Here is a 13,785-nt window from a genome sequence, read left to right as displayed (position 1 = left end):
TATTGTTGTAAACAGTTTGGAGGCGATACAGAGTCAAAGGGATAGCGAAAGGTTCGAGTTAGGTTGATGACGAGTCGGTTGGAGAGTTAGCTGGATTCAAGACGGGGTCAGATTGTAGACGCGGGGGTCGGTGCAAGACGGTGTCGGATTTAATAGCTCGATTCCAAGTGATAGCAAAGCAAAGCAAAGGAAAGAAAGAAAGACGCCAGATGAAGAGGCGAAAGAGAACGGCTGCATAGGCTGCTGCCGTGCATGAGTTTGTAGGTAGATGACAATTTAGTACAGTGGGCAGTGCAAACAACGCACAATAATAAGGATTTACTCTATTTGGCTACTGGCACCACTGGCTATAATCTATGCATTTGTCCACTATTTGGCTGCGTAACCAAACAGCCATATAGTCGAAAATTTAAACAAAGCTAAGGGTGTTTTAGCTTTTGTAAGCGTTTGTCTAAGGAGTTTGACGGCCCTTTTTCCCTCCTTGGTATGTCACCAAAACACTGTACGTCTCCTTGGTTCGTCCGATTCTGGAATATTGTTCTTGTGTGTGGAGTCCACAGTACAAGGAGCAACAGTCCATTCTCGAATCGGTCCAAAAACAATTTTTGCTTTACGTAATTTTAACTGGGACTCGGAGAGAATCTTGCCACCTTATCAATTGAGGCTACAACTTTTAGACCTCCCTTCATTGCGCCATCGCAGAATTTGTAACGGCGTTATGTTTGTACACAAGCTCCTAGTTGGGCTTGTTGACTCACAATCACTTCTTGGCCAGCTTGACTTTTCTGTTCCCCTTAGACCTATCCGTACCTTTCGTCCGTTTCGTTTACCCTTCTGTAGGTCTAATTACGCTCAACACGACCCTTTTCGAATTTTATGCTCTAATTATAATAATCTTTATCATACCCTATCCCTGAAGAGAGCCAGTAAGATATACCTGAATCTACAATCCTCTAGTTTTTCATTTTTTCTTATATCCCCTGTTTTCCTTTAATTTTAATCATAGTTTATATTAGCAGATAGTTGCGGATCCTCTTCAATAAATAGTTCTGGTTGATTTCAATTTTCCAGGTACTGTTTGGTCTTCGGTAAACGAGTCTAATAATCTTGTGCCCATGTCACGACATGACTTTATCGACTGCTTGCTAGACCTATCCCTGTCTCAAGTCAACCATGTGAAAAATTCCTATAAAAAAGGTGGTCAAAAGAGTTTGACGATCACTATAAAACGAAGACTCTCTATATCTCACTCGTTCGTCCGATTTTAGAGTACGGCTCTTGTGTATGGTTCCCTCAGTACAAGGTACATCAGTATCTAGGGCGGAGTAAAAATTGTATTTTTTTTTAATATTTTAAATATTCTGTATTATTAATCGATGATCCCTACTTAAGGTGTTCGCATTCAACTTTAATTTTGAGAAACAACGTAGTATGAGACAAACTAATAAAAATGTATTTCATGTATTTTTATACCCGTACTCAAAAAGAGTTAGGGGGTATATTAGATTTTTGGTAAAAGTGGATGTGTGCAACGCAGAGAAGGAAACGTTTCCGACCCCATAAAGTATAAAGTATGTATATTCTTGATCAGCATCAATAGCCGAGTCGTAATAGCCATGTCTGTCTGTCCGTCCGTCTTGTTGAGCGCCTGGATCTCAGAGACTATAAGAGTTAGGGTAACCAAATTTGGTTTCCTGACTCATGTGATATCACACTGCTACAAGTGTATTTCAAAATTTCGCCCCGCCCCCTTCCGCCCTTACAAAGAACGAAAATCTGTGGCATCCACAATTTTAAAGATACGATTAAACTTAACGAAGTATCGTAGAGAATAGCCATATCTACCAGATGGCCGAATCTGAATCAGATTGGATCATTATTATAGCCAGAATGAAGAAATAATTTTTCAGTTGCTTCCCCCACCTCCTCCAGCACGAGACCCGCTACTCATTCTCTCGCTCGCTCGCACACACTCTGCCCTGTGCAATTTTCGACCTTTGCGGAGATTTATAATCTACATTGTGCATGTATAATCTACATTTCAGATGTGTATCGACATTGTAGCTGTAGGTGAAGATAACAGATGTAGTAAAAAAAATGTAAAATGTAAAGTATTTTTAAATTCCAAATCATAAGCTCGCTGGAGTGGAGTGGTTTATGGAACATTATCGTCTGCTCCAGCATCATTTGTTTTTTCTAATCACGACAGGTTGTCGCCCGATACTCGTTTAACGGCAATACGGCAATTAACGGCAAACACAAACAACAAAAATTCACCATGGAACAACGTAACCATGGCTTCGCCATTCCTGAGCAAAGGGAAAATCCCACAGCGCAGCGGCGACGACAGCGACAGCGCCAGCGACAAAGACAATGACAACGAAGCAGCCCCAAATGCACTGGCGGGCCTAGCATGTGGTGGATGGAATGGATGGTGGAGCCAGCCGAACGTGTCGCACGAGTCGCACGGGCCAGCCGAAAGGCTGCCGCTGCCACGAGGCTGCTCCCAGTGACAGGGCAGAGAGAAGCAAGCTTTATAACTCACCACGGCCAGCAGCTGGCACAGTCGTCGGCCGGCTATCCTTTCGTGTGCACTTGTAACAGAGCGGACCCGTAACGTAGCGCCGACAACGCGTGCCGCAAAAGAACGTAAGCAAGCGTTCGAGGTATCTGCCTCTGTGGAAAGGATCGTTAGTATGCTTGTTGTTGCTGGTACCTGGATTTCGAGTTTATTGGATTTTCAGTTGGGGAGCACGCAGCCACATCTGATGGGTGTTTTTTGTTTTGAATTTTTTTGATAAGTGAAACTTAACCGCTTTTGTGTCGCATCCGCATCCTCATCCGCATCCCGTGTCCCGCGACTGTGCCTGTGTATCGGTGTGCGCGAGAAAAGGAGTGAAAAAGTTATTAATCATTAAAGGACATTTATGTCGGGATGTGACACACGTAAAAACACACAAACACAGAGGATAAGTGCCACATATTCGCCAACAATTAAGTTTACTTTGTATTTGCATTTTCGTGGTCTTTTTATCTGAGGACCGCTTTGCTTTTGTGTTTTTCATTTTCTCCCGGCCACTTATGTTCTTCGGGTAACTACTAAATGTTTTTTTCACAAGTAATTTTGCGCAGCTTAATCTTACCGTTTGGGAAAAATGATTCTTTCAAAAGCCAAATGACAATTTGTTGAGGAATTTTGTTGTATTGTTTTTAAAAATTTTAAAACTAAAAAAAAATTATTTTTTTTGTTGTTCTATGGATTAACGGCTCAGCTAAGCGATCACTGCACAGAGACAGAGATGCCGATAGCGAATGGTATGGATTTTGGGAGGTTGCAGCTAGCCTTAGCCAATTTGACCAAAATACCCTAAACGACGCACAAAAATAACATCACTGTTTAATGAAACTCTATTACTTCCCAAAAAGTTATTTAAAACTATCTTTAAAAATTCAGTTTATGAAAAGGGGAAGCTTGCCTCTGAAAGAAGTTTTAGCAATATATCACTTTAAAAAATGTTCTCATGGATTTTTGGAGCTCCAAGTACATCAAAAAACTTGAGTTTGGTGCCATAGTTTCATTGGCTGTTGCACAGTGCTATCTATTATTTGATGTCAATGCTTTGTGTTGTCCCGTCAGATGGCCCTGCGACAAAATGTGATGCTTGATTTGGAAACTCCGGCCAATGCATTCATTATGTATCATATGCTAAGTGACTAATGAATAAATGACTGGATATTGGCAAGTGATGCTCTAAGAGATTCGTGAATGGGTCCAATGTACACACATGAATCTGAATATATTTATCGTAAAATTCGCTCAAGCACGCAGATTAAGTTTCTTGAGTTTGCCATTTCAAAAACTACAATAATTAACTACAATACAATGTAAATTCGTGATAGAGCTTCTCTGTATGCCCAATTTCTGGCCGATGTATTCAGGCCGGTTTAAGGTGGTTTGAGGCCCGGGGCTCTTTGATAATAATTTTTATCAATTTATTTCCTTCTTATAATTTGTATTGTAATTTATTATTGTAGTTTTTGAAATGGTAAGCACAAGAAAGTTAATCTGCGTGCTTGAGCGAATTTTACGATAAATCAAAATGAGTAGCAATCTCGTTTTCGATAGGCTACAATTTTTGTAGGGCCGATGGATCAGAATTGCAATATGCAAAACGCAAGTTTAGCCTTGACACAAACATTCATAAAATACCATTATATTTTAATTTAAATAAAAACCAAAAACATAAAATAATTTCATTTTCGGAGCTCCAAGTCTATTAGAAAAAGTGGTTATAATGCTTTGGTTTTTTTTAGCTATTTACTTCTTAGCTTCAGTTCTGAACTTCGATGGGATCTGTCCAAAAAAAGCTCAAACTTTTCTGGAAAAAGGGGAAATATTTTGAAAGAGGTCAAAAAATTGTATAGCACATTAATCTTTAAAATTTTGGGAAGACCTACGCGTTTTTACTTGGATGCGAAAATATAGGAACAAAAAACTACGGGAACACGCACTTTTTGTTAATTCAAAAAATTCACACAAAAATGGGACAACGACAAAAGTAGGAAAGCAAAGTCAAAGAAATCAACCCTGATTAGCCAATTTAAAGGTTTTTAGCCTTCTTTTGCTAGCCAAGATTTCCCACCAAAGGGGTTTGCAGCTAAGACTGGCCAAGCTTTGGTTAGGCATTCAGTTGAGTATTCTCCAATATGTTCACCCAAATGTACATTGTAGAATGTACATAAATAATTTTATAGTCTTGATCAGCCACAAAAGACGAGTCGATACAGCTAGTTCTGTCTGTTTCTTGGCAAGCTAGTGTATGTACATACATACATACATACACGCATATACATATGTAAATACATATTTGTGATCGCTTCAGTGAACGCTGAACGTGAACGCTTACAATTCTTTATTCGTTATGCTCGATGTGGCTGATTTTCAATTGAAAATTATGCAAATGATTGCTGATTTGTAGGCTTTTCATCTGTTCGACAATCTACATGCTTACATATGTATGTACATACATAAATATGTGAGTTGACTTTTGAAAGTTTTTTGTCTTAGAACGAATAATAAGTTGTAGCTTTTCCAGAAAATATTTTGGATCGTTGAATAATTTACAGCATTGAAAAGCTCAATTGAATAGCTCAATTCATTTGCTACATGTACTATGTACAAACATATGTGTGTATGTATGTGTATGTATGTATGTATATGTATACTGTGGCAACTGTGGCAGAGTCTGCACCGACTCCGTTTCCTTTAAATGCGAGTACTTAAATAAGCCAAGACACAGGGAATAAAGTGGAGGGGCGGGACTCTCCTCTTCTCGCCATGGCAGCACTTTACGATTATATTGAATCATCCCGGTCACGTGGAGAAGTGAAGGACTTACGAGTTACGAGTCGCGAGTACTCAACGACATTCACTGGCATGAGGACTGAGCTGGAAGGTCGTACACATGGATGTATGAACGGGATCTGGCAGTCCTACTCGGACGCTGACGCAGCTGTTAAACTCTCAGTGTCTCTGCCGTGATTCTTTTTGACAACGATTTATGAAAATTGAAATCCCTGTTTTATTATCCCCGACAAGGCCTGAACTCGGACACTGCGATGGCGATGGCAATGGCAATGGCAATGGCGGCTGGTTCTCCATTGTTGCCATTTGAACAATATTTTATGCAAAGTGGACTAGCACAGGAGCGCTTCATAGTCGGGTTCGACCCGTTTCCCAGCTCCTCCCTTGGCGGCTTTGATTTACAGTCGAAAGGTAGCAGGTTACTGCGTCCCCCCCCAGCGAGTGAGGTGCTCGACCTAGTTTGATTTCGTTTGCCGTGCTTAGAGCTCATATTTGTGCGTTGTCGATTTTTCTGTAATGCCTCCCTCTCAGTATTGTGGCCCGCCCCGCCCCGTTCTTTTTGCCCGATTGTTCCTTGGATTTTGTTGGTTCGATTTACCAGCCCGCACACAGTTCCATATCCAGCAATAATCCCGATTACCACCCCAATTGGCCATTGGGCCATTGGGCCATTGGGCCATCACGGCCTGTTATCACACAATTCACATAATTCAATTTTTAGTTTAATTTCCGCTCTTGGACGTAAATTTAATTTCCATTACAAATACATTGCTAGAAGTGTGTGTGCCTGTGCCTGTGTCTGTGTCTCTGTGTTTGTGTGTGTGTGTGTGTGTTGCTGTGTGCCACGGGCTCAAATCAACAAAATCATACATACTCGTACATACATATGTGCGTGTACATATGTATGTACATATTTGTACATATATGCATGTACATACATATACATACATATGTATACAGGTTCGACGTACAGCGACTCCAACTCCAAGCCCGGTTCGATTCGGTCAGATCAGTGCTGCTCAAGAATGTCGATGGAGTCGAAACCTCGTACGTGTCCATGGCTGATGGTGCTGCTACTCCTGGGCACGGCCATGCCGCTACCACCGGCAGCGGGCGGCTCTTGCCGCGAGGCACAGCTGTGCTGCAACGGACGCGACTCCTCATGCGTGGTCCAGAAGGCCCCCGTCAACGCCATCATTGAGGACCTGAGCGATAAACCCTGCTACTGCGATCACGCCTGCCTTAAGTTGGGCGACTGCTGCGATGACTTCAAGGACCACTGTGGGGGTGAGTACGAAGAATGGGGCAACTTTCTGGGACTTCAATCTGCAACATAAACACAATGCACCAATCTTAGATATTAGATATTCTTTAATGTTCTGTAGGAGAACAGTCGACTGGGAGTCGAGTAGATACTCGGTAGTCGGTGCTTAAGCTTTACACTTTCAACTTTAAAGTGTCTCTTATGCAGATGCATGGAGGATGACAACTGGAATTCGTTTACTTGTTTCACGCTCTGAAAACTTCATATAAACTATATTTGCGCTATGGATGAGGCCTTAAGCTTATTTGTTCATGATTTGTGGCGAATGGTTGAACAAATGGTTTCCGCAATTTATGGAATTAATTGTTTTTATTCTAGTGGAATGTGACAATACATGTAGCGGGTTGGAATACGGCCAATTATTTACGGCCTGCCCATCCTTTCGGCCTCACATCGGATATTGCACATTGGAGTTTGCTCAATGATGGAGATAACCTTACGGGGAAGAGCATGCAGTGGGAGCGTGTGAAATATGTGCGTTGATTTGTCTTTCTAGTCGAGCTGGTGGCAGACACAAGATACACATTGTTTTGGGTTCTGGATTTTTTGAAACTAATCGGTTCAATTGGCAATCTGTAGCACCCCCGCATTAAATAAGTTTTATTTTGGAAGTGACTGTACATGCAATTGGCGCTGGATGATGTTGCTGGCGCAGCACCTGGCTGGGTGTAGAAGGGGAATCGATCCGCCCGGAGTAGGTGACAGTTGTGCTGCTGCTTACGATTCGGAAATTATCAAAAGTCGCAGTCGAATGCGTAAGAAAAACACCGCAAGCTGACGACTGCCGCAGCCCAGCGCAAGTAATCAGTTGCTGCTGCTGTTTTTTTTTCAGGTTTTGTTTGTATTCTATTCAAGGGTTCTGAATGGGTGGAATCCTTTTAGTCTGCGGGCGACCCACCCACCCACGTACCATTTGCTGTGAAGCTACTTGGATTACACTCCCCAATTGTTCGGAGCTACCAGGGCACTGCGGGCACTTTTTGGCATTTATTCTGCCATATTTAAGGACTATTTATTATTTAATAAAACTCTTCTCCCATAGAATACAACGAACATTTCCGATCTAAAGAAAGTAGACGTTGGCTGATAATACAATTGATAAGTAAATAAACCTGAGAGTCGGATCCAAAGTATGCCCAAATGGGAATCTAAAGTTTCCACTAGAGATATACAAACAAATTTGCACAAATTACTGTCTAATTGAATATCTATCTAATTTTTATTAAATATGAAATCATTATAATCTCGTCAGCGTCCTGTTGTCGGGCGGAAGGGGCAATTGGTTGTGGGTTGACCAGGCTTCCAGGTGGTGTGGGGGAGATTTTTAAACGCCGCCAGTGTTGGCCAACTTCAGGCGAGAAGGGTTCATTATCAAAGGGCAAACTTAAGTGATGTGTAAACTTACCGACACATCGAGGCAACCATGCACACAAATAGAAGCACACACACACAAGCAAACGCACAGACGCACAGACGCACAGACGCACCAACCTAAGCATAAGGAGAGCCAAATTGAACGCGGAATCCTCGACATGAGGCATGGCTCCAGACATAACTACGACTATGGTCGTGAAAAAACCAACTTAATGGCCATATCCCTAGCTAAGAGTCTACATTCATGGCTCGTTGGCCCCATGTGTGTGTTTCTCTGTGTGTGTTTCTGTGTGAGCGTCTATATGTGTGCGTGTCTAAAGATACAATTTGTTCTTCTGGCTTTTTTTTTGTTTCCCTGTTTTATACGGCACTCAAAAGGAGTACAGGAGTACAGGAGTATATGTAGTTCATGTTCATGACAATGTATTTAATAACCCGAGGGAATTCTTTCCATTCCCATATACTAACTCCATATATACATTTACTTATGTATACTATAGTTCTTGATAAACATAAATGGCCAGCTAGAAAACGAAACATGTGGTAAATCATAATGCCTGGGATATCCATAGACATATGTAGGTACATATGACATATCTATGTTTGTTCAAGTTGAGTACCGTATCGAGTACCGTACTGAGTATCTCAGGGTCGAGTCTTTGAGGGCCGCCCAGAGGTTAGGGGGGAACACAATGGCTAAAGGGCTTTAATTTTATTACATACAACAAATAAAGTCAACGAACATACGCCGGCCTTTCATATTAAATAAGACGCAGACATGCGAGATACTCGTAGAAAGATGCGAGCACAAGGACAGGCAATGGAAATAGTAAGGGGGAGCAATAGGGATGGAGCGGAAGGATGCACTGGCACGGGTAGGGACTTTGGCCAATGTTGGCATTTTTCGTGCCAGCTGCGGCAACAAGCTAAAAGATGGCAACACATAAAAAACCAACCCAAACAAAAAGTAGTAAAAGTGAAAAAAAAGAAAAGGACAAACCGCCGCGGTGGCAGGGAACCAGAAGTACACAGGCAGGATCAGTAGCTGTGCCTCAAGAGCCCCAGAAGGCATCGACAAAAGTTTATTTAATTTTGCATAAAATTGGATTTAATTCGAAACTACACACTGCTGCTGGCAACTGGGTGTAGTCTCAATTATATGAAATTTAATAAACTATATGCACAATATAGAACAAATGTTTTTGAGGCCTGTGATTATAATTGCTAAATCTATATGCTTTATAAAAATCAATCGCATTCGTTTGTCTGTAGTACCCCTCTTTGTACTCCTGAACGGCTAGACAGGACCATACATTTTTACAAATTTACTGCTGAAGTAAGTAGAATGTAGAAGCTAATCTCAGCCTAGTGCGGGAAATCATTGGAAAACTGCAAACGTTTTTCCATCCAAACAGCGAATTGAATTGTTTAAAATTAGCTTGGATCCTTGGATGCCTTTCGACAGTCATAGCATCTGAGCCGACAGTGGACGAAGTGACTGTTTTTATCGTTGTAGAGCATTGGCCATTCCAGGATATTGGAATTGTCGAGATAATAAATTAAAATGCGGGTCAGAAAAAACACAGGCGCCACGAAGCGTTGCAATATCCATTGATCTTTTAGGAAGGCGAGAACGATTACCATTTCCACGCAATACGATAATTCCAACGGACGTACCATTTTAATTTTAATTCCAATTCCCCTGCTCTGACCCTCGCGACGAACATTAACAAATCACACTGGTAATTTGCAGGATTAACTTAGTGCTTCGCTTCCGTGTTTCGCGCATGGACAACTGTACGTCGCGTTGTTTACCAAAATACATTACACTGAATGATCAGCAACAAAGTACTGCAATTTGTTCTAAATTTGTCATTAATGCAACCAAAATTTGACACAGCGAATTTTTAAAAATATTTCTTCCATATTTATAATACTTACGTAATACGTACCTAGAATTGTGTTTAGAAAGAGTTGAATTTAAATGTTTGGTGGACTAAATCTTGTTCTATACTCGTTGATTCAACTCAATTGGTTACTTTCAGTCCTTGTGGAACATTTTAATTTAAAAATGAACTGCAAAAATCTAGCAGGTGACGATTACATACATATGTACGTATGCACAAGTATATGTAATTTTATCATTTGTACGTAAACGTAAGCGGCAGTATCGGTATCGGAGTGCCACATGCTTTCTCCCTGTCTTTTTGGTATCGCTTTTCGCAAAAGGGTCTAATAGGCGTGGTACAGTTTTACTGTGGTAGGTGAAGGCCGAGTTTAAATCTTTCATTTATTTCAACTCTATTGCGCTAGAACGCTGGTGTGCGAGGGCAATGACCGAAGATGGCTCGAGCGCACAGTGGTCGATTCTGCCAATCTGCAGGCAATAAATGAAAATTAAAATGTTGAATCTTAATGGGTGCGAATTTTATTCAAATAACTATTTATATTGATCATAGTTGATATGTATTTAATATTTGTTTTTCCTGTGCTTATATGTATTAGTGGTAGTTCGTTTCAGAACTTAACATTTTTTTTATAGTGTTATTACTTACGTAACCGAGACTTGCGTGAAATAGATCTTTTGACATCCGTCCATTGCCGCATTCAATCTTTCTGTATTTATGAGACAAGTCTTTTTGAATCTTTTATGCTAAAAAAACGGAGACTACGCGCTATACGTTAATTTGTTTATTTTTTTGGGCAAATGGCAGCTTAGAGAATCACTCTTTTCGCGAAAAGTCGCAAGGTTTGTTAGCAAATAGACAAAACATTTAGTAATATAAAATTAATTTTTATAATTAAAAAATAAAAATTAAAAACTTTTTTTAATATTCCGCTGATTTATATTCCAAGCTACCAAACATTTAAAAACAAAGCTAGTCATATATTTTTCGAGTTAGTTAGTTAGTTGGACTTTTGGACGAACATGGGGCTTACAGCCGCGCATCATGGAACGGCCGGGAGGAGTGACTACTCTGCTTCAGAGTTCTCATGGAAAATAAACTTTAAAGGACACATACTGTACAGGGAGAAATGGAAAAGTAGCACTGCCCTGGGGCAGAACGAGCTCTCCATTTTCACCGACGGGTCAAACACGGCCGAGGAACTAGCAATCAAAATATCCCTTAGACTACCAGACTGATGCAATGTATTCCCGGCGGAGATATATGGCAAGCGGAAAAATTGGTATACACCTTGGAAATACCTCCGAGGAGCATAGCAATCTGTATAGGTGTAATAGGTAATAGGTATAGGTAATTCGGCGTCGTGTAAGGAATTATTCAATAAAATCTATGGAGAGACGGCGGATCTAAAATGTGTTGATCAAACCTCCGGCCTCTGGCCCACAAAGCAATTCTTGTTTTGCAATTTTTGAATTTTACATGTAGCTAAATTGGAATCACATACCAGGTAAACAAACATTGCTTTGTGATATATAAAACAGGGTAAATTAAAAAAAAAAATCGTAAAATTCGGAAATTTCGTCTTGCAAAGTTAATGGCTTATAAACAAAACAATATACCTTAATCTTCAAAAACTGCATTTGAAAGGAAAATCTTCCAAAATTTAGTCTGCACGATTACTTGAATGGTCAGTTTCACAACAGATTTCGCTGTTTTTTTTTGTGCGAGGTTGTCGCACAAAGTGGCGCAAAGTTGGACCCCTATACGTAGACCTAGAAGCATGCTAAAATTATAAAGAAAATCAAGCAGGAAGCTGGAAGAAGTAGTTTTGTACATGATATCTAAGCTGAAAAATACCCAAAAAATATATAGTTTGAAAAATTTAATTTTCTTATAAGGCTTTCCAACAAGCCAATATCTTTTTTTATTGAATAATGTTACTGTTATTGAACAATGTTACCAGCACTATAAATAGATTTAAAGACGAGAGGGAACGTTTGTAAGTCGCTGTTACCGCTACTTTACGTTTATACCCGGTATACCCGGTCATATAATTTATCTATTTGGCAATGGGGTCACTTTAGCCAAAACATGATGTTGGGACCTATGAGTCGACTTGAGCTACTTTTAAAAGTGTTTCAAAGTCCATATTCCCCAAAAAAATTAAAAAAACAAAATACCAATTCTTCACTAAAAATATAAATACACACACATACGTAAAAATTATTGGAGAAACATATTTAAAATAATAAATTAAACAAAATTAAAGAATCAAACTAAAACAGAATTAAAGTACTCATTAATATTACGCTTAAATATACAAAACATTAAATATGTACACTAGTGCCTGCTACCTGAAAGATATATGTATAATCTTCTGTCTCCCTAACATTAACTAAAATTCCACTATGACAACTATAGAGAATTGCTACCGAAAAACGGATTACGAACTAAGTCCTTAAATTATTGGTTAGACTTTGGCTACGGATAACGGGGGCTTCTGTAAAAATCAATTAAACCGACAGATTTGTAAAAAAAAAACCGCGCGTGAGAGCATTCAAATGCGATGCTAAGTTCCAGGAAACCGCATAAAATTGATCACTTTCAACAATACTAAAATGATCTAAAAGTTCATTCCTTACGATATTAGGAATGCCTCCTTTCGGTTTAGCTCCGCTGGCTAGGACTGGCAATCTAATAGCACTGCTGTGGAATAGCCAGGAATATTGTAAGCTTCATTTGGGCAAGTGGAAGTCTCAAGTAAGCACAAAATAGAAGATTTCAGCATTAGCTCATCAGAAGAGACATCGCATTGAAAAATTGAAAAAAAAACGGAGAGAGTTGGATCCCTGAATAACTCCTACAAGCGACTTATGTACATAAAAAATGCCAAAGAAACGCCCTGGAAGTTATTTCAATATTAGCATGTTCCTCCAATATTGCAATAAGAAGATGAGGAAAGTTTTCCACAAAAGTTCTTGTTGTAGTAGGATGGATTCCTGCCGGGCCAATATCCTCAGATGAGTACCGCCAAAAGAAAGGGTAAAAGAAATAGACGGGGTGTGCTTCGGTGTATATTTATGGATATATTTGTACTATATAAGGCTCTTGGAAGTGGCGCGGCCGGTCGGATTCGTATGTCGTTTTATGGTAAGTTGGTAGAACGAGACTGATTTTCCCCTACGGAGCGGGGGTCTAAGCTTCACTTATGCTAGCTTATATATTAAGGCCGCTCGGGACCCGTGTGGATCGTGAGAGCGCTGCCGGAGAGCGCTAACAGAGATGTACACGGGAGCGGCTACAGGCCAGTTGCAGAGAGCGGAAGACGGATGTTACGCTGGGCTGTTAACAGCGCTGCTGCCCTGTTCGGGCTTGCTGCCTGAACAGTTCTGATTCAATGATTTAAACGAAATTCGGTCCCAAGGAAAGCGCTGGCACTTATGGACGTTTGATAACGCGTAACAGCTTTGAAACTTGGTTAAAAATTGTATGAATCATATGAAAAAGCTATTCATTATTCGCCACCACATTGGCCGATCCACCCACTCTGCACCTTTACCCATTTGTGGGGGAGAGGAAGGGGATGGGATGCTGCCACATGTAAATGTATAGACATACTCTTATAGAGGAGACACCAATGTCGCATACACCCTCTAACTGTCTGCGAGTGAATGTTTCAAATGAGTACCGCTGAATGCATCATTGCCCAATGAGTGATCTGTCGTCCGTTGCAGGATGGCAGGAATCGGGATCCTCCCCAAGCGAATGAATATTCCTGTAAGTGCGGACATAGGTCCCATTGAGAACCTCTGTGG

General features: G+C 40.5%; 1 protein-coding gene across 5 annotated transcripts in view; it reads left to right on the top strand.

Moving 5' to 3' along the window:
- LOC111072290 overlaps positions 1-13,785 on the top strand; it is a 188,365-nt gene that overhangs the window by 9,661 nt on the left and 164,919 nt on the right. The window contains exons 1-2 of one of the 5 annotated variants that reach the window (XM_041595678.1): positions 2,579-2,649; positions 6,326-6,652. In XM_041595678.1, coding sequence (XP_041451612.1) covers positions 6,391-6,652 — 262 coding nt within the window. In that variant the 5' untranslated portion in view covers positions 2,579-2,649; positions 6,326-6,390. Of the gene's footprint in view, positions 1-2,578; positions 2,713-3,077; positions 3,093-6,325; positions 6,653-13,785 lie in introns of those variants that run through there. The other 4 variants (XM_041595677.1, XM_041595676.1, XM_041595680.1 and 1 more) reach the window with 4 other exon arrangements.

This window comes from Drosophila obscura, unplaced genomic scaffold (assembly GCF_018151105.1).
Source record: "Drosophila obscura isolate BZ-5 IFL unplaced genomic scaffold, ASM1815110v1 contig_75, whole genome shotgun sequence".
Lineage (NCBI taxonomy): Eukaryota > Metazoa > Arthropoda > Insecta > Diptera > Drosophilidae > Drosophila > Drosophila obscura.
This window is presented reverse-complemented; position numbering and strand designations above follow the sequence as displayed.